At 37.8% G+C, this 19,303-nt stretch overlaps 1 protein-coding gene across 2 annotated transcripts in view; it reads left to right on the forward strand.

Annotated features, from left to right (window-relative positions):
* SPIDR (scaffold protein involved in DNA repair) overlaps nt 1-19,303 on the forward strand; it is a 202,801-nt gene that overhangs the window by 180,701 nt on the left and 2,797 nt on the right. For both annotated transcript variants that reach the window (XM_040550344.1, XM_040550345.1), the window contains 8 exons: nt 3,695-3,782; nt 6,070-6,213; nt 6,303-6,362; nt 9,921-10,119; nt 11,271-11,423; nt 16,087-16,180; nt 17,404-17,518; nt 17,993-18,046. In XM_040550344.1, the coding sequence (XP_040406278.1) occupies nt 3,695-3,782; nt 6,070-6,213; nt 6,303-6,362; nt 9,921-10,119; nt 11,271-11,423; nt 16,087-16,180; nt 17,404-17,518; nt 17,993-18,046 (907 nt within the window). The remainder of the gene's footprint in view (nt 1-3,694; nt 3,783-6,069; nt 6,214-6,302; nt 6,363-9,920; nt 10,120-11,270; nt 11,424-16,086; nt 16,181-17,403; nt 17,519-17,992; nt 18,047-19,303) is intronic.

Consider the following 19,303-nt stretch of genomic DNA (forward strand, 5'->3'; position numbering starts at 1 on the left):
TCAGCTATGGCAAAAAGTGTTGGGAGGGAAAAATAAATGCTATTTTATTAGTATCAGCCATTGTCTTTCAGTAATTTTTCTACCAGGTAGTTTAAGATGATTTGTTAATAGGTCAAGATTAATTTCTGCACATGCTACATGTAGATTTTGCCTTTTCTCAGGCATGTATTTAGCCTATTTAACACTATGAAGTCTTTTGAATTTTCTGATTGCTGTCTGGGTAAGTAGCAGGCAGTTTGCATTTGTGGATACACAGAAAAGACATAGTTCAGCAAGCAAAGTCTCAGTTGAGAGGAATGCCTTTTATGCATATTGCATAATAAAAAATAATCAAGGATACTAAGAATAATTACTTTGCATGTGATGTATACATGGATATGTCTCTGTGTATAACAGTATCATTGTATATAAGCAAAGCCTGAAGATGTGGATTTAACAGAAGAGAGGGATACCTGTATATAGAGGAATGTCTGTCTGAAGTTCATACTTCTACAAAAGTCAATACTATAAAACTTCATTAAAGTTACTGGTGCTCTTGCTATGTTGGGGATAAACAGTGGATGGAAACATGTTTAGTATGGGTGGCATTTTTTTTTTAACCAAACATAGATTTTGGTTTGGCATGGAATTAGCAAGCTTAATCTGTTATTTAGAATCTGATAGGTGACTTCTGTCCTTCTCCTGGGATGAATTTAGTCTTTTTTTTTTTTTAAAGGAAGGTTATAGAATATTACAGTGGAGTCCTTGTCTCTTAAGTAATAAAAAGTTATTAATTAAAATACCTCAGTATTTTAGTGGTTAAAAATATTTTTTTATCCTTGTGCCTGGTTCTTTTCATGCCTTACTGTACTTTTCCTTTTTTTAGAAGTCTGTCCTTTTGTTATTAAAATGATTTTATATATATTTTACAAAATAGTGCCTAGTAATTACTCTCACAGAGCTAAATCATTAAGTTTTTATTTTGTCTTCTGTAATGAGAAAGGCTCTTTGTGCACGTCGGGGCTAACCAAGTCCCTTCACTGAAGCACAGAGCCAGCTGTTCATGGCTTGTCCTGATTCTATAGCTGAAGAAGGATACACATATTGGATAAAATACGCCCATTGTTCAAGTCAGATTGAAGTGGGATTTGAGTGTTGCATGGCGAATAAAGAGAATGGATTTTATTCTTTCTGCGAGGATAATGATTTTCTGCAGAGGAGGACACAATGTCTTGCCATTTCTCTGCTGTGGTTGCCCCCCTCACTCTCCCTTCTGTTAAGTCAAAGTCCGTAAATGTAAAGAGTTAACTTTCCTGGAGGCCTGTGAGGTGGAGCAAGGGGGGAGCTCCTTAGGGGGGAAACTGTCTGATACACCCCCTGGCACGTCAGTGACAGCTTCAGGACTTCCCTGTCCACAGAGAATCCCCCCATCCCCACATGATGTGATCGGGAACTTGCAGATTCCTTGGGTGGCAAATGTCCTTGTGGTTTGCCTGACTGGAGTCAAAGAAAAGGATGAGTCCAAGATGTGCAGGAGACACTCTCTTCTGGGAGACACTGCTCATCTGCCTGTTTGTAAACAAATGCTGCAATTTAGTAATAATTAAGTGCTCCTAGTTCAAGCAATTGGTGAGCTTCTCCAAAAGGACACAAGTAATTGAAGACAATGTACCATGTGTTGTAGGTATTCTGATATGGGGTGACAAGCTAGAAGAGAGCTGGACATTAAAAGACAATTTCATGTCCCTTGTGCAAACTTAAAAATCACTGAGAGAACAAAGTAAGGTCTGTGCGGAGATGTAGTTATATCTCAACTGCAACAACATAACTTCTTTGCCATAAGTTGATAAATACGTGATCTCTGAGTACACAGACACAAACACAAACAGGTTGAGGTATGTTAATAAATGTATTCTGCCCTCGCCCTTCTGCTTAGTGTTGTGTGAGGAATGCCACCTGTGTAGCTGCCTTAGTCGTACAGAAGGCAACTCTCTGTTTTTGTAACTCTCCTTCTCCATGTCCCAGTGAACAAGACCAGTTTGCTTCACTGAGCGGTGGCCCTCCTGCAACTGTAGAAGATATCGCTCTGTGTGATACAAGATAGAAAATGTTGCCATATCATGGGGTCAAGAAGTGGTCATTTTCATGTAAAATCTCTTTAACACCTAAGAGGTGTTCTTTTGTATGTTGTAATGTTCTGTTAAAAACAAGACACAAACCTTAAGTCAACAGTGCCATGTAAGTCAGGAAGTCCTCTTTTGAACAAGGGCAGCACATTTGTATTTCTGGTCTGTTTGTTAGCATGGGGAGCACAACTACAGATAGCAACACCATCTTTTTAATCTGACAGTTTGTTACCCGAACCTTGAACCAAAAGCTTTATTCCACAAGATCCAGTCTTGTGGACTGGATATCCACTCAGTCTCAGATATTTACCTTCATAAAACTTCTTACAGTGTTGGTCCGTAGGCATCAATGTAGAAAGAAGCTCACTGCCTATAGATACCCAAGGTATAAGCACTTAAGGATCAAAAGAAGAACAAGGGAAATACAGAAATAGATAAACTTAAGCAGAAGTGAGATAAAAGCAGAACTTTAAAGGAGATCTTCCATGACTCCTTGGAGAGAAGCAGCATATTGCAACATGCTTCAGACCAGTACAAGAGTATGCCTGTTATTTCTTCTAGGTGTTTTGTTCAGAGGCTAAGATTAGCTTTAGCAAGTTTTGGACTTGCTAAAACAGAACTGTTTCAGAAGTAGTGGCTTTCATGATTGGAGGGACAGGCAATTCATTCTCAGAGGCAATGTGGGGTTAAAATCCAGGTCTCTGTGCTTTGACTATTCAGAACACGCACAGAGAACTAGGACAAGATAACTGAGAGCTTTAACTCAGAAATGCACACCTCTTCAAGTTGGTTATCTGTGGCTATTTCCCCTCCCTCAGCTATTTCCTTGGCCTCTCCCATAGATGTTTCTGCTTTTACTGCGTGATGACGCATCAACTGACAAGCCAGACACCAAACTGCTGCAAATTACAGCTTGGCATGCTAAAGCTGAAGAGTTTGCAGCAGTTCACCTTAACATGCCGGGCTGTTGATCCTATGTTTGTTTCTAAACTGAAGGTGGAGAACTTGAAAAAGAAATAAATAAAAATCATAACTAAGTGAGCAGCTGTGTAAGAAAGAGATGGTTCCCTGCACATTGGTACTCCAAGGCCTGGGTGTATTTCAGATAAAAAAATCTTGCCTGTTTCTCTGCTCATATCTGATAATTGCTAACTTTCCTGATAGCAGTGGCAATCAGCAGTTAGAGAAAAGCAAGAAATAAAAATGTTAGAAAGAAAACATTTTGTCAATCTATCAGTTAAAATAGTTAAAAGCTATTTTTTAAAAAAGTTGTCCGTGTCCTTCCCAAGCTAGCATTTACCCAAGATCTCCTGGATTTTATCATGTAGCAGGCTGTTCATGGCAAAGGATTAAATATGAGTTGCTTGTCGCTGAATGTGATGCATCCCTTCCCTCTCTCTCTACCCTGCAGCAGAAATGATGGAGATTTAATTAGACCAAATCAAAACCAGCTTCTAGAAAACAAATATGATTTAAAATTGTTTTCATAATCATGCAATGGTATAAATTATATTTCTTAATGAATCTTTTTAATGTAACGTATAAGAGGGAGAAGCATTCTAAACCTGATTTTATTGGTCTTTTTGAAGGGCATTAGGACTTTTTAGTCTGATTGACAGCTTATGGCCTCCAGTAGTGCCTGTAAAAGTTCCTGGACAAAGTCAAGACCCTGAAATGGTAAGTCTTGTTATTATGGAAATGTGTTCTTTCACTCATGATTACTATTTTTCTTAGTAGTGTAATCAGATTTATTTTGGGTATCAGATTCTTGCCCTCTCTTTATTTAGCTACTGAGTGTTGTTTTACTGGTTCTAAGCTTACTTGAGGCACTCTGGATCAGCAGCTTCTTTCCAAAACGATGCAGTTAGTCTTCTATTAATCCTCTAGAGCTAGGGTGATAGAATGGCCAGACAAATTACTCCTCTCCTTTCCTTTCCTTGCTGGAGGAAAGAGATATTAGCTGGCTCCACGCTATCTGAGAAATCTATATACAGTGATATTAACTCATTCTTTTTAAGTTCTTTTCTGGAGATTAACTCCAGTGAAGATAGACTGACTTCTGGAATTAGGTCTCGTTCTGGCTGACAGTTGTCCAATGTGAAGACAGTCAAAAGATGAACACAAAAATAATCTGCTAGAAGATAATAAATGTTTCTGTGATTTTGGGAGGTGGTGGAAGTTCCTAATGTGATGTATTGAAATGGATTTGAAGTATGTTACTGTACATTTGCAAATCTAAATTTGCATATTTAATTTTCATTTAATTAGCTTTTGTATTTGAAAAGGAGTCATGTCATATCGAGTGGCATTTTGGTAACACGAGGTCATTTGAGAAGCTTCTTGTTAACCAAGTACTTGTGCTGTCCTGCTGTTCTTGTATAGCTGTTCTTTGGGGAAGAAGTTTGTGGTATTAAAAGTCTGTGTTAGAGCCTAGAGGAGTCAATCAGGATGCAAGTTCTCATAAAGCAGAAAAAGTTGAAAATAAACAAGTTACAAAACCAGAGGACATAAAAGGTGGATATTGCTAGTTGTTTCTAGTTATTTCTAAAGTCTGAGAATGTTTTCGCTGCAGTGTACAGTGTTCTTTGGATTGTACGGGGATTTATGTTGAATAATAAAAAGTTCAGACCTTGGTTGTAAAACCAAGACTGAAACTGAGTGAAACTGCTGTTGTCTCCTTGGTTCTCCCTTTCATATAGACATTTCAGAAGTCTCAGAGGAGCGGATTGTTTTGTGCGTTAAAATACTGTGGACAACAGAATAGGAATATTCTCGGATGGATCAAAGCTCTTAAATGTTCTTCAACATTGTTATGACATTCATTTGTTCTTCATTTTCTCTATTTTATTAGCAATCTAGAAATGGAGGAAACTTTCCATAATCATTCAATTTACACCCTGTCTTGGGTTTGAAATACTAATTCATTCTACAGAGGATCAGGCATATTCTACTGCTGCAGGTTTTTGGCAGAATGCACTTTTTTAGGTGAAGTACATTTTTTGTGGTACAAACAGTATAGCTTTACACACAGTTTTATGGAAGCATATTTAATCATAAATACATAAATAATATTGCCAATACACTGATAAAGTTGCTTGGGAAGAACAGATCTGTGGCACTGATTTATTTTTAGCCATATGTACCTTCAAGTACCTTTTTAGTGCCATCAGAGGCAAACAAGAATATGGGCTGTGTCTTTTTTTTTTTTTTTTTCTTATGCAGACGTTTTTTAATGAATGGGCAGCTGTCTTTAGCAGATTCATATTTCTCAAATTAAACACTTTATTAACTATAAACATAGCTAGAAGAATATTTACCAGATCAAAAAAAAAATTAATAAATCTAGCAGGGTCTTTTATTTCTCAGAAGCCTTTCTCTTTCTTTGACTGGAGATTGATAAAGTTGTTACATCACAATACTTTTTAAGGGGGGGAGAAAAATCTGGCATAACACAAGAAGAGCAGTTCTTGTAGTTGTTGAGTTCCTGTTCTTCATTATCTCCTTGTGCTGTCCTGGATTTAATTTGGCAGCTTTAAAAGTTCTTCATCTGTTTACTATCACAAAAACCCACCCACATGCAAAAGTCCCCAAATCTCAGAAAAGTTATGGATGTTAAAAAAATAAATAATCAGGGTACTCCTACCATGTAATAAAAAAATACAAAAACAGTCACCACCTTGGAATAGCTGCAGTGTTTGCCAAGTGTGCCAAATCATGAGATGTTTTTATGATGAGGATCAATGTCAGATTATGGAAAGAATGATACACACAAGCTGATTTCACTTATAACTTGCAAATGTTGTTTTATTAACTCAGCTCCTACTTCAGAGAGTCATTATTTTGTTTTCCCATCACTCTTAAAATGTAAATTGTGTGGTTCATTTTGGCTATCATTATAAAACCTGACTGGCCACATTGAAGTGCCTTTTTTAACGTTACATTTCTTTTCCTTATTTTTTAATAGATAACAACTAATCTTCCTCCTCCCAGCTTCTGTTACATTCTTACTGTTCAGTCTGGTGAAATACATGTGGAAGTGGATGAGGAAGAGCAGATTTCTAATTTGTACCAGCCACCAGCTGTTCGTGGTCTGAAGGAAATTCTTCAGGTAGTGTGCTTTAAAAGTCTGATAACAAATGCTTTCTACCACTGAATTTCTTCTTGTCTCATTCCCTGTTTTTGTACCATTATTTTCAGATCGATGGTTGTAATGAGCGTTGTAGCTTTTGGGCACGAGTGCTATACCTGAGGCTGCAGGTAATCTTTTCACTTAGTGAAATAAAATCAACTTAACATATGTGTGAAGAGGCCAGCATTTATCTTGTTTAGGGGAAAGAAAAACTTTGTGCATTATCTTCAAGAGCTACATGAGCAGAATTATCACCAGGTCTTGTGAATGGGTAGGATGAACTGCATCTTACTGCAGTTGAAGCTGCATGGTTTCAATCCCATTTACTCTAGAAGGTGAATTAAACTTGAATAACTTTGTATCTAGTTAGAAATAATATTTCATTCTAGTAAGGAAGCTTACAGAAAGTTAATTGAGACTTGCAATGAAAATCAATGTACTGTCCTTAGATACATAGCAAGAAGTTCCCGGGCAGTTGAATGGGGATAGAATTGAACAGATGATGGTTATGTAAAAATACAGTTTTTCTCTCTGCATGCAAGTGGGTGGACTATTTTTGTTGACTTCAATAGAAGCCCCTCAGGCAAATTTGGCTTTTATGGTCCAGCTAGTAGAAAGGAGGAACTCTTAGGTAAATACATCTGCCATCCATACTGTGTTGGAAAGCTTATAATTATGTTTTATTTATTTGTTTCTGAACGATGCTACAATTTTCTTTCAAAATGCTGCTAACTCCCTCAGTAGTTAAAGGAATTTTTTGTTGCTGATTTATTTATTTTTTCCTGGCGACTGGATCCTCAGTACAGCCAGCCCTGAATTCTGGTGGATAATAATTTGCAATTGTCCATCTGCTCCACAAGAAACAAAGTGTGAATCAAAGCATATGGACCAAAGACAAAGAAATTCCAGAACGGCCAGCAAAATAGCTGGGGATGCTTCCCACCAGCGTGAGACGTAAATTTAGTTTGGTCTTGTCCTCTTGCTTCAAAAGCCAATGAGTTGTGATTTGATTTTGTGGCAGGGAGTACTTTTAGCTCCTGTGGTGAGGGGTATATCTTGTCACTCCGCAGTGTTTTCTCTGCTGAATGCGTGCGGAGCATTTACTAACATGAGAGCAAAGCATTTGCAAATGCGGGAAATTATGTCTACCTTGATGGGATCTTCAGGCTGGTAACAGAAAGACAGACACGTACATGTGTGGACTTCTGTTTCCAAGAAGCCTGTTCAATTTAAATAAATAAATTACAGACTGGTGGTATCCTACCCAAGCATTTTTATATTTAGGTACATCTACCTATGTCTGAGACACTGGGGTTCTTCAGTATTCTTGTGTAGAATCACTTCATCACTAAATTAGAGAGAAGAGGAAGTATGCAGGAGCAGTTGTGACTTTGAAGAGTGGAAGTTTATCTAACAGGAAGAATTATAGTTTCTATAATTTCTTCTTGCTACTAGGAGGTTTACTGGCTGTTTTTCATTTAGTGAACAGTAAGCACTAGATTTTCGTGAGTGAATATGACTGCTTGTGAATTCTTTGAAAGTAATACTGGAAAAGCAATAGCAATCTTCTTTTTCTGTAATACTGCTGGATAACACTTCTGGATCACTGCTCTAGAAACGTAAAAAGTATTTACCTGCTGTTAGTGTATCACTTTCCTAATCATTCCAGAAGAAGATCGTGAACAGCAGCTTGTTTACTGCAGTTACCTTCACCTTCATGTGCAAAATACCAAGTTATAATATGTGAGCTAGGGACTACAGTTTGGTTCATTTAGCAGGTCTGTTATTATTAGGTAATCTGCTACAGGAGTTAAGTCAAATGTACTTTAAAAATAATATTTATTCTACGTAGCAAGAGTATTCTGAGATGCTTCGTTTGTGTGAAGCAGGAATGGAAATATGCTTTTCTTATTACTCAGAATCAGTACTGTGGTACAGAAGGAATATGAGGAAATATATTCCATCTGTGGTTAAGGAGCTGTCCTTCCTTATAACTCAATCCTGCTGCTATTTGTCTGTTATGTCCTTTCTGTTCAGAACAAATTGTCACACATAGCAAGATGATGATTTTATACTAACTTGTGATTTTTTGCTGTTATTATTATTTACTTTTTGGATGATTCTTCTGAAAGCCAGCTTTTAATGTGTTAGGAATTCTCATGGGACAGCTGCAAAAAATCTTTCTTTTGAAGATACTTCAATGGTATCCACACAAAGGAGGTACCCAAATGCATACAGTTACTAGGAAAAGAAACAATGTAAATGCAATTGGAAGCATATATTAAGGCAGGACCATAATATCTGAGTTATAAATTTTACCAGCCATTATTTCTAATTACTGCATTTGTTCTAAGAGCTCCTAGCATGAACAAAAAGTTAATTTTAGTCTGGATAACGCTTTCAGGGTTTGAACTCAACTGAAGACAAAAAGTTGGGGTTCTCATTGCATTACTTTATGCTAGAGAAATGCAACTTCGAGAATAAAATACTTCTGTGATATGTCTTTCCAATCCTTGTAGTATTTAAATTTCATTTGAATGTTTTAAGTATAATTTTTTTTAAGGAACAGACTAATAATAACAAGGTAGAATAGTAACAAAGCCTTTTTTTAAATTAAGAAAGTAATTTAATTTCAGTTAAATATTTTAAAATATTAGAATCTTCAAAATTACAAGTTGTTTGGACTGGTAAATGTGCAATATGCTCTGTTATTAAACTTGTTTTTTCTAAAGTATGGGAAAATTCACATACATGTAGATATTATAGAAGTTATGTTAGAAAAAAGGAAGAAGAAAAGCACAGATTGTGGAATTGTTTGGCTTTGTTAGAGATCCTGGACTAAACACTGATGTCTACATCATGTCTGTGTAATCTGTCTTGCTCATCATCCCAGTATGAAAATTTAAAAAAAAAAAAAAAAAAAAAAGGTATTATGAATAGTGTAAAATTATAAATTAGTAATAACTGTTTTCAGATATGAAGCCTGGCATTAGATTTTTTTTTTTGGTTGTGACATCACTAATTTTGATATACCTTACTTTAACTACACCAGAGTATTTTCACACCCGTCTTAGTCAGAAAACTTAAATTGTCATTGTGGATTATTGTGTTTCTTAATTATAAGTTATATTCTTTACTACTTCTATGTATCATTCAAATATTTAGAGATGTGTTTGTTCAACAAGAAGAAAAACCTACAGCTGTGTCACTGCAGTAGCTATCCACTGCAAGGACTGGAGTTTTCGAGGATCAGATAACAGTGCATGGAAAATTTGCTCACACAGCTAAATAACATTAGTAGTAGTGTTAGCCTTTCTTTTTTTCCAAGGGAAAAATTATGCAAGACTTTGTTCATAAAAATGGCCAATTAACTTTTTATAAAATATATTTTAAGATCCAAGTGAGTTATGGTAAGACATGAGAGTTGATAGTGGTAGAGCCAAGATCACAGTGGGTCAATCTTGGAAGGTTAATTTAAGGTATAGATGTTAGTCCTTGTCTGCATTAAGGAGTAATGAGGAATTCCAATAAAACTTTAACTCATTTTTATGTACAGGCCCTAAGTGTAGTAATGTGTCAGTTTTATTAGTTGCTTAAAGATGAAGATGTTACTTTAGTATTTCCTTCTTCTAAAAATTAATTACTACATCCCAATTTATTGACTTACTTATTTTTTAAAATCGTAGACAAAACACAGTGTTCCTACAAATCAAAGAGAGATTTTGTTGTTTGTGACTGACTTCACATTGCAAGATGTAGCTCACACAATTCCAAAAGTTGTTGCTGTGTCAGTTGCTGCATCGTGCGTTCTCAGTACGGAAATCATAGAAGCTCTCAGTGTTGCCTCGCGACTCATCTTCTTCAAGGATGCCCTGTGGGGAAATGGTAAGCTTTACATGTGGTTTTGAAGCAGTTGGAATTGAACTGAACTAACACCCTAATCTATAACACTGTAATACATGGCCTACAGAGACTTTCACTCTCAGTTGAAGATGAAACGTTACAGGTTTGGGATGAGCAATTTGAATGGGGTTGTAATTAGAAGTTTTCTGTGAGGTTTCTTTTTTGTATTTTTGGTTATGTCTCCTGTGAAAGTGAGAAATGAAATTATCTTACTGTATGTTCACCAATATTTCTGTCAGTCTTCCTTGATGACTGTTGAATCTAAAGACCAGTATCAATCAAATATGCTAGCTGACAGAAGACTCAGAAATAGTAAGCAACTTGGTTTCATTTGTTTTGGTATTCTTGCAGAGACTTGTTTTATTGAGCTTACTGCCTCTAAAAGGAGTAAGACAATGAATCTAGAGACTTGCGTGTCCCTAGACACAGAACTTTTACAAACTACCATATACCATCTCAGCTGTGAGAGCCCTTCCCACCATACAGGTTCTGTGAGGTAGTTGACTCTACAGTCATTTTTAGTTGCTCGTAAGAACGAGGCTCACCCGTCATTCTGTGTGGTGCATCCGTGTGGAGAGGTGTAATTCACATCTCCTGCCTTCCCTCACTTCCAAAAAGCAAGTGGATGGGAAGTACCAAACTGTGTAAATGGCCGTGTGTCCTGTTGCTGCATCTGCTAACTAGTCTGTTTTCCCTTACTAGCTGAGGTCGTACTGGTTTCGTGCTAACTGAGCCACACACCTCTGCTTTGGAGAATAAAGTATTGCATGCATCTACTCTTTGTAATCTTTAAAACAAAGTAAGACCACCTTGAGGGGTGTCCAAGCTTATCACTGGGGAAGAGACAATAACTTTGTGTTTGCAGCGTGGTACAATGCTGTCTGCATGGAATCTGATTCTCCTTTGCCATGTTAGAATTTTTTAAAAAATCTTTTCCCCGGGAGTCGCAAAGTGTAACAAGAGCATGCTGCATGTATCACTGAAAGCAAAATATTTTGTCATAGAGAAAACCTGATGGAGTCTGTCCATCTGTTTAGTAGCTGGCAGAAATCATTGTCATTATTGGCCATGACAATTATCATGGTCACCTTTTTCCCTGTTACTGTACTGAGTTGAAATGTCTTTGTTGGCAGGTAGGATTATTTGTGTTGAACGTACTGTTCTCTTATTACAAAAGCCTCTTTTGTGCTCGGCTGCCGGTGCTGACCTCAGTGAGCTGCCTGGCCCTGTCAAACTCGATGAGCTGGATTCTACCACACAGGCCAATTCCATTTGTGCTGTGAGAGGTTCGTATGGCCTTTTTTTGAAATGAATGTGGTTAATTATTCGTGTTCACTTTAATCTTTCAGGTCCTCGTATTGATTTCTTGCACAAACAGGGTGCAGGGATAAAAAAGTACAGTATTGCTGTAGATCGTTAGGATATATAAGTTTTTATGCTTCTTCATGGGCTCCATTTGTCTTTTGCTGGCCAAGCTCTGCCTGGCTACTGCTCCCCCTCGCTGATGCCCCAGAATAAATGTTTGATGCACAGTCTGGTTTATTATATTCCTTCCTTCGCCATCTTCTTTCAGGAGCCTTCTGTTCACACCAGCCTTGTTGGTATTGGCAACAGTAAGATATACCAATATTTTTCAGGCAGATGGAGAAGATATGTCAGCCAGACTCTGAACGGTAGGGGTTACTGTCTGATTTCCCTGGAGCTCTGCTGCAATGGGGCAATTTAATATTTCACCATAGTCACCTAGCTTAACTTGGCCAATATTTGCTCACCAGCCACTTTGGATCATTGCTTTGTCTAATATTGTAGTCCTACCGGTAACCATGCAGAAACATTTCTTACAATGTAATTTCTAGTATTTCCTAATAATGCAGTAACATTTCATACAATATATTTTATAACACTTTGTCCAGTCAGGTTCTTAAGCCCCCCCATTTGCATAGTGCCTATGGGGAAAAGTCCTTAAAAGCCAAGTACTTTCAGCTTTTAAACAGTTTCCTCTCTTAATTTAACTCTTTATGATTCCAGTAGCCCTTGTAGAAAATTCTTGATACTGTTTTACATTTACACTTTCAAGTATTCACCTGAATGTTTGAAAGAGGCTTAAAATAATAGCAAATAATGGTTACAAATGAATTCTTCCAGCTATAAAGCAGTACACTGAAAAGTCAGTTTTAAACCACTCAAAGCTATTACTAAACATACCTTCTCTTAGAGTACATCCACAAGTTAGTGATGCCTCTGTGATTGATATATGATCACCTTGCAGTGACAAATCTTGAACTCTGCATAATGAAAAACAAGCACAACTACAGGCACTCTAAGCCTCAGTCATTATGTATGTACATCTCCCATTGACACTGTGAGTTACTTGAAGGATATTTCTGTCACTGGGTAGGAAATACTTTTTGGCTTTTTTTTAACCTCTGCAATATTTATGCTAAGAGTTATCACTTCTCTGCTCTTGTTTATTGTAACTAGGTATGAGAAGTGCCTGTCTTCTTTTGACCCATTGACAGTGTATATATAGCAAAATTTGAGTCCTTTCTTTTTTCAGTAGAGCAAAGAAAATACACCTTTGTGATCATGTGTGTAAACAAGTACTTTACTTACATAAGAGGTGTCATGCTTTTCCCGATTTTTTATTACAGGTGTAAGAAGGACAACAGGAGAAATTAATCCTACAATCTTGTCTTGCTTAATATGAAATTTGCCTGGGGTAGCTTTTACCAGTAGGTTCCCACACCTTTGTACCAATGTAGAATGTAAAGTATCTTTATTTCTATGCTAGGGCTATATATAGATTATAACCTCACTTTTTTGTGTAACTAAAATTATTTAATAACATTTAACATATATATGCACTGTTTTGGAATTTGTTTAGCTACTGCCTACAAGTCTCTAATGAAGAAGTAAAACTAATAGTATTAGCACTGTTTTGTTGGTGCGAACATATGTATTTGATGTAGTAATCCATGAAAGAAAAATTATCTTCTCCAAAATTCACTCACCACCTCTCTCTCACCTAGAAAAAAACTCACAGAATTGTTAATCTGGCTTTCAATGAGAAGCAGGATTACTTTGTTCATTGTTTTTCTTTGTGTCCTTCTTTCACTTGCCACACTTTTAGTCACCTACATATTCTGTATGTAGGCTTCCTCTCACCTAATGCTCGAAGGGGCTGCAGAGGCTTTCTCTACCCCTTCTTGAAGCATTGCTCCTTCCTGCTCTTTGCCCTCATTGCTGCTCCTCCTGGCTCTCAGGAGGTTGGCAGTGTACCTTCTCAACCTTCACTAGCAAAACTTCCTCGTAATCAGTGGACTATCCGCTGCTGCAAACTGTCTGTATTTGTGTCAGTGTTCTGCTCAATGAAGTCTTCCAGTCATACTTGGTCAAATCCTTCCTTCCCCACCGGAAAGGGCTACGTTGCAATCCAAACAGAGCCACCGAGTCTGTCAGAAGTCTTTATTTCAGGGAGGTCTGATCATACCAGCTCTGGGATGGAGTATGTTGCTGGTCAACAGATGAGTGAGAACCTGGGATTGCTCTCTCCTGGAAACTTTGTTCTTCTTTCAAAGATGAATCTGTGTTTCTCAGCTGTGAGCTCAGGGTTAATAGATTTATTTTCTCATCACTATTCATTGCGAAGTAATTTCTAACCTCTGTTTGCTGTATAGTAGAGTCAGGATGACCATAAATGTTGGCAGTTCATACTACACAGAACTACTTTTCCTCTTAACCATACTTATGAGCAAATTCTACTTAGTTCATAGCACATATGCTGTGCAGGAATATTGCATGATTAATGATGTTTGCCTAGTGTATGATTCACATCCAGTGATTGAATTCTGACATTGCATATTTTCATGTTTAAGCCCTTACTCAGGCTTCTTTTTCAGTTTCCCTCTTAACAGACTAAACAAAATGGAGTAAATCATGTTACCTGGCTCTCTCTTTTGGATTGAAATTTTTCCCTTCCTATCTATTAATCAGGGTAACCGATTGGCAAAAAATAATAATATCCACATTCATTTTTCAAACATTTCAACCAGAGTGTTACTTTAATCCTCCTTTGCATTCCTCACTCAAGACCTGTTTTTCCAGGTGTTGTCCTGATTGAGCTATTGTCAGTCTCTTCTTAATGATGTCAGCCACAACCCAGAAAAATAGAGTAGAGGTAAAAATCTATGTGCATTTCCATTTAAAAGAAGGATCTCGGGAGAATATCCAAAAGGTTTGTGAAAGTCAAGCAAAATCTAAAGTCTTGACAAAGATGTGCAACTGTTCAGCTGCTTAAACTTGAGAAATCACTGTGCACACAGGATGCAAAAGACTGTCACTAGGTTATTAGATCTGTTGCTATTTCGGAGTTATATTTGTTCTGACTTCAGTGATCTCTGGTGGTTTCATGAGGGAATTCTGTTTTCATCAAAATAAACCTCTCCCGTAGACCTAATCTCAGAATGATCCTGATTCATCTTCAGATGTAATTCTATTACTTGTGCACTGGCATTCCACAGTTGCAGTATAGCACACTACTGGGGGAAAAATTAAAAGGCTTAGAGAGAAACAGATCTGTCAGAAAAAGGTTGCTGTTTCTTTTTTCTTTGTTTGTTTAATTGAAATAGTGATTTTTTTTTTAATAAAAAAGCAAACATACCCAGCAAAGTAGTAGTTTTTTTTTCTTTTCCAAGAGCAAAGGAAACATGCCTCTGTTGTGGCAGGAATCATTTACCTTGCAAATGCCAAAAGAAACTCACAGTTTATCACAAAAACTGGAGAATCAAAATTATTTTTGTTACAGTCAAAGGGGTTAAATACACAGAATTGCAGTGTAATCCATGGGGGGGGAGGGGGGGTGGAGAGAAAGAGAGAGAGAGAGAGAGAGATTGGGTCATAAATGTAGTAGTTGAGAAGTTGGTTTCCTGATCTTCAGACTTTCTGTCCTTTGAATTCTGAAAGGAAAATATGGTTTTGTTGTTTATGTGTAGCTCCCTCCTTTCTGACAATCCGTGTCTCAGGAGAGTCAGGAAAGCTGAAGATTAAGACCCTGTTTTACAGACAGTGTAAATGCTCCTTAGTCTCCAAGGGCTTATTTCATTGAATGTATTACATAACTGCAAGGTTCTTGCTCAAAAGGAGCTGAAATTTTTAGTCCGTGCATCTTTTGTACCAGACTGAGAGTTTATTTTATGGTAAATTTGTTCTTAGAGCTGATCCACTATGTATGGTTCAAAATACTTCTAAGTATTTTCTCCATAAACAGTGCTAATTATTTCAGCATACCAATACCATAAGGCATAATACAGTGTTTAAAAGTCTTTACTGTCTTCTCATAAAACTCAGAATGTTTTTCTTGCCAAAACTATCAAAGCCCCTTACAATAGTCCAAAGTGTCTTTGGCATTCCCTTCTTAGGCACACACACAAACCAGTGGGCAAGATCTAATCTCTCTTAAATCAGTATAAATGAAGAATAACTCCATTGGTGATGGAATTTAACCTGCATCATTGTTTTTGAAAGTGATTGTGTCTTCTAATTGGTTTGCGTTTCCTAAATGTTGATATCAAACAGTCTGGCCTGATGATTTTTCTAACTACTTATTGCCATGGAAATATTGGAGGACCAGTGAGACAAAAACAAGCAAACAAACAAAACAAAACAGAAAAGCAATAAAACCCCCAAACAGAACAAATGAGCTTGTTTGGAAGGTTAATTTTCAAATATCCACCTTTTGATATTTTTATAATGCCATACTGTCATTCCTTGGTGGATGGACCCAGGAGAAAGGGACTGAGACTGCTGGAGAAGCCGAGGCTTGCTCTGACCCCATGAATGGAAGAGTCTTATTCTTGAGACGAGAATAAAAAAGGGTCAAACATGACCCTTTTTTGTGCCTGTGTTTGCTAGGTTGCATTTAGTATTTTAAAATAATTTCATTTTCTGTAGGTACCATTGTTGGAGTTAATGAGAGCACTGCCTTCTCCTGGCCTACGTGTGACAGATGTGGCAATGGAAAGTTGGAACTGTATCCCCGGGACAGGTGAGAGTCAGGGTGCTCCATAGGATTCCAGGTGTTTTGCAGATGTAGCCATAACAGCAATAGGTGATGCAATAATTCCTGCAGGCACAGACTGCACTTTGTTCCTTCCTAGAACTAAGACGTAGTATTTTTATTGCTGATGAACTGATAAAGCCAGCAAGGTTAGATTAATTTATTAAGAACGATACAAGTAGATACGAAATTTTCCAAGCTAAATTTTTGCTTATAAAGATTTCATACCCCTCTGCATTGTAATGTTAGTTTTAATGAACATACCACATAAATCACAGGCCTGACTTTAAGCTCCTTGAAAAGTAGCTTCTTGTATACCAACATTCTTCTACCCAACGTTGTTACCCTGTATACCACTAATTCACCTCAGTTTTGTGCTGCACTGTGATATGTGCTATATTTTACATAAATGTAAAATGCAGACCGATTAGAGCATAAAAAGAAGGAAAGGGGTTCTTTCTATTGGAAAAGCTTACCAAAAGCATAAGGAGAAGCAGAGTGATTTCAATCCTGTTGAAACATATACCATTTTCCTAAATAGGAGAAGTTTTACTGCATATGGTCTGTTATGTATAACCTCGGGGGAAAAGTTGAAAATATAGCAACATATTGTCCTACATTACACTATCATGCAGAAAGCAAGGAGGTATGTATGTACACATAGTAGTGTACTTTGTGATTTTTTTTTAATATATTCTCAAGAACACTTTTGCTTTGTTTGGAGAACAATGTAGCATCAACACTTATTTAAGACCATACTCCAACAAGCACTTATGGCTGTGCTTAATTTTCTGCATATGGCTTAAGTGTGTGCTGTAAATGTTGAGTGCCTGCTGAAGGAGGGCCTAAATCAACAAGTCATTTAGGCCAAATCTATACCTTTTTCTGTTGCCATAACTTTTAGAAGGTTATGAGATTAATATTTGATTGCATCGTCTATAAATTGAAACCTCCCCCCACGTTGCTTAAAGTCATAAAAAGAAGATCCTTTTGCTGGAAGAGTTTAGGTCCTCCAAGAAAGTTACTTAGGTCCGCCAACAGAGGAGCTCATTTGCTGTTATCAGCTGAGTCTCTTAACCAGGCCTTTCTACTAGAAGTGTACCAGCAAAGCAGTTAGAGAACAAGCAAGTTGGTTTTTGTTTGTGTTTTGATTTTGCAATTGATAACTTTTCCATTCTCTGTGTTTTTCCATCGTTATTTGCATGCTTCAGAGGATCGCTATATTGCAACCAGTGCTCTGAAGTTGTCGTTTCACCAGTTGTGAAAATGCAGTTGGAAGTCTTCTTGAGTTGTCCATCCCGATCTCAAAGTACAGTAAAAGTAAAGGTATGGCACAAAATGAGCTTCCGTGTATTGAGTATAACGAGGCTAGATATGTAGACACATAGGTACTCTAAACAACACTTTTATATACAGCTGTTGCAAGAAGAAAAAAAAAAAGTAAGAGTATCCCATAATTTAATCTGGTGCTAGACTTGTGTTTCACTGGACTGAGAATCCAGTTCCCAGGTCTTGTTCAAGTAACACAGTCACTGAGTTCACCCTAGGGTTTCCAAAACATCGAATGTATCAGGTCCAACTGAAGGGCTTTGTTGGGTTGGGCCCTTGGGAAACTTTCAGGCTCCCATCCTGAACATCATTTGTGTCACCTCTCCTCTTCTTTTTTGGCCGGAGAAACAAAACCATGCTATTGAAATCATTAATCTTTGTTTAATGTGACTGTTTTAATCTGCAAACACTGTGTCTTCCTATACATAAGATTTTTGTCATGAACAAAACTTGTTAATTTTCCCGTTCCAGCTGCTACAAAGAACAATCTCTTTTCTCCTGAAGTCTGCCGCCAGTGAGGATGGGGTACGTATAATGGATGAAAGAGGGTTTAACTGCATAACTTGCTATAGAGGTGCTGTGAATCGAGCGAGAAGGTATTGCTGTCACAGAAGTGGCAGGGTGGTCTGACAATCCCTCACACTGGGCTGTTGCCAACATGTGGTCAGGTCAGTCGTGACTTTGGTGGGATCTTGAAAACCTCCAAGGACGGAGACTCCACCACTTTTCCAGGCAGCTCTTTTCAGATCTACAAGAGGAGGGATAGGAGATTTCACTAGAAATGTATTTTTTTCTTGGGTGCAGCCTGGGACTGATTAGGGTTGAAGTGTGTTAGTGTGCTCCCAGCACAAACCTACCCTTTGGCAATCCTACCTTCCACCTGCTGATGCCCGGCTATTGCATATCAGGCTTTTAACACTCTCCTTTTTAGAAGAGGGGTGCCACAGATGGGATGTATAGACAGCATTAGCTCAGACATGGATCTGCAGAGCTATTTGCAAATAGCAGTGTGTCCGGACATTCAGAGCCAGTATGGGCAGTGCTAGGCTTTACTCCGTCTTCTGGCTGAAAATCCAAAGGCAGCAAGGATGCAGTCCAAGCATGCTACTTTTCCAAGCTTCTAAACCCTATAAAGCACAACCGCTTTCTAATAGCTCAAGTATGAAATTACTGGCAGGCAGTAATACTAGAAAAAAATTGCAAAATGCATGCAAAGTAATACTTTGCAATTGGGATCTGTATAAATGAAACGCACGTAAGCCACGGGGCTCCATGGGCTAAAGTACAGTTTATGTAATCACGAAGTAGTTGCTCCTTCAGTCTGAGCTATCAGCAGAACCCTGACATTTGGCACAGTGACCCAGATTTATCACAGGTAAGCGAGGCATTTAGGGCAGGTGCGGGGCTGTCATTGGCTGCCAGATGATCAGTAGAGGAGGAGCGGCACCTTCAGAAAGTGGGCAAGCCCAGGTAGGAGCTGGAGATCCCCCCTCTGTTGCAGTGGAAGGGGGGCAAAGGTCTGCTTGTCTTCTTAATTAATCGTCCTGGTTAAATGTCTTCAGCTGGGTGACACGTATTGGGGTCGTTTTGCTTTCTCTCTGTTACACAGCCTCCTAGTACTTTGTAATTACATCCCCTATGGTTTTAATGCGATTTATGGATAATATTTGAAGTGGAAGTTTCTTGGAAATTCTTACACTGGAGGGTGTATATTTCATTTAAGCAAAGAGATATGAGAAATTTCCGAAGTACACTTGCTCTTTTAATAGCAGTCAAGTCTTG

The sequence above is a fragment of the Cygnus olor genome, chromosome 2 (genome assembly GCF_009769625.2).
Source record: "Cygnus olor isolate bCygOlo1 chromosome 2, bCygOlo1.pri.v2, whole genome shotgun sequence".
Classification (NCBI taxonomy): Eukaryota; Metazoa; Chordata; class Aves; order Anseriformes; family Anatidae; genus Cygnus; species Cygnus olor.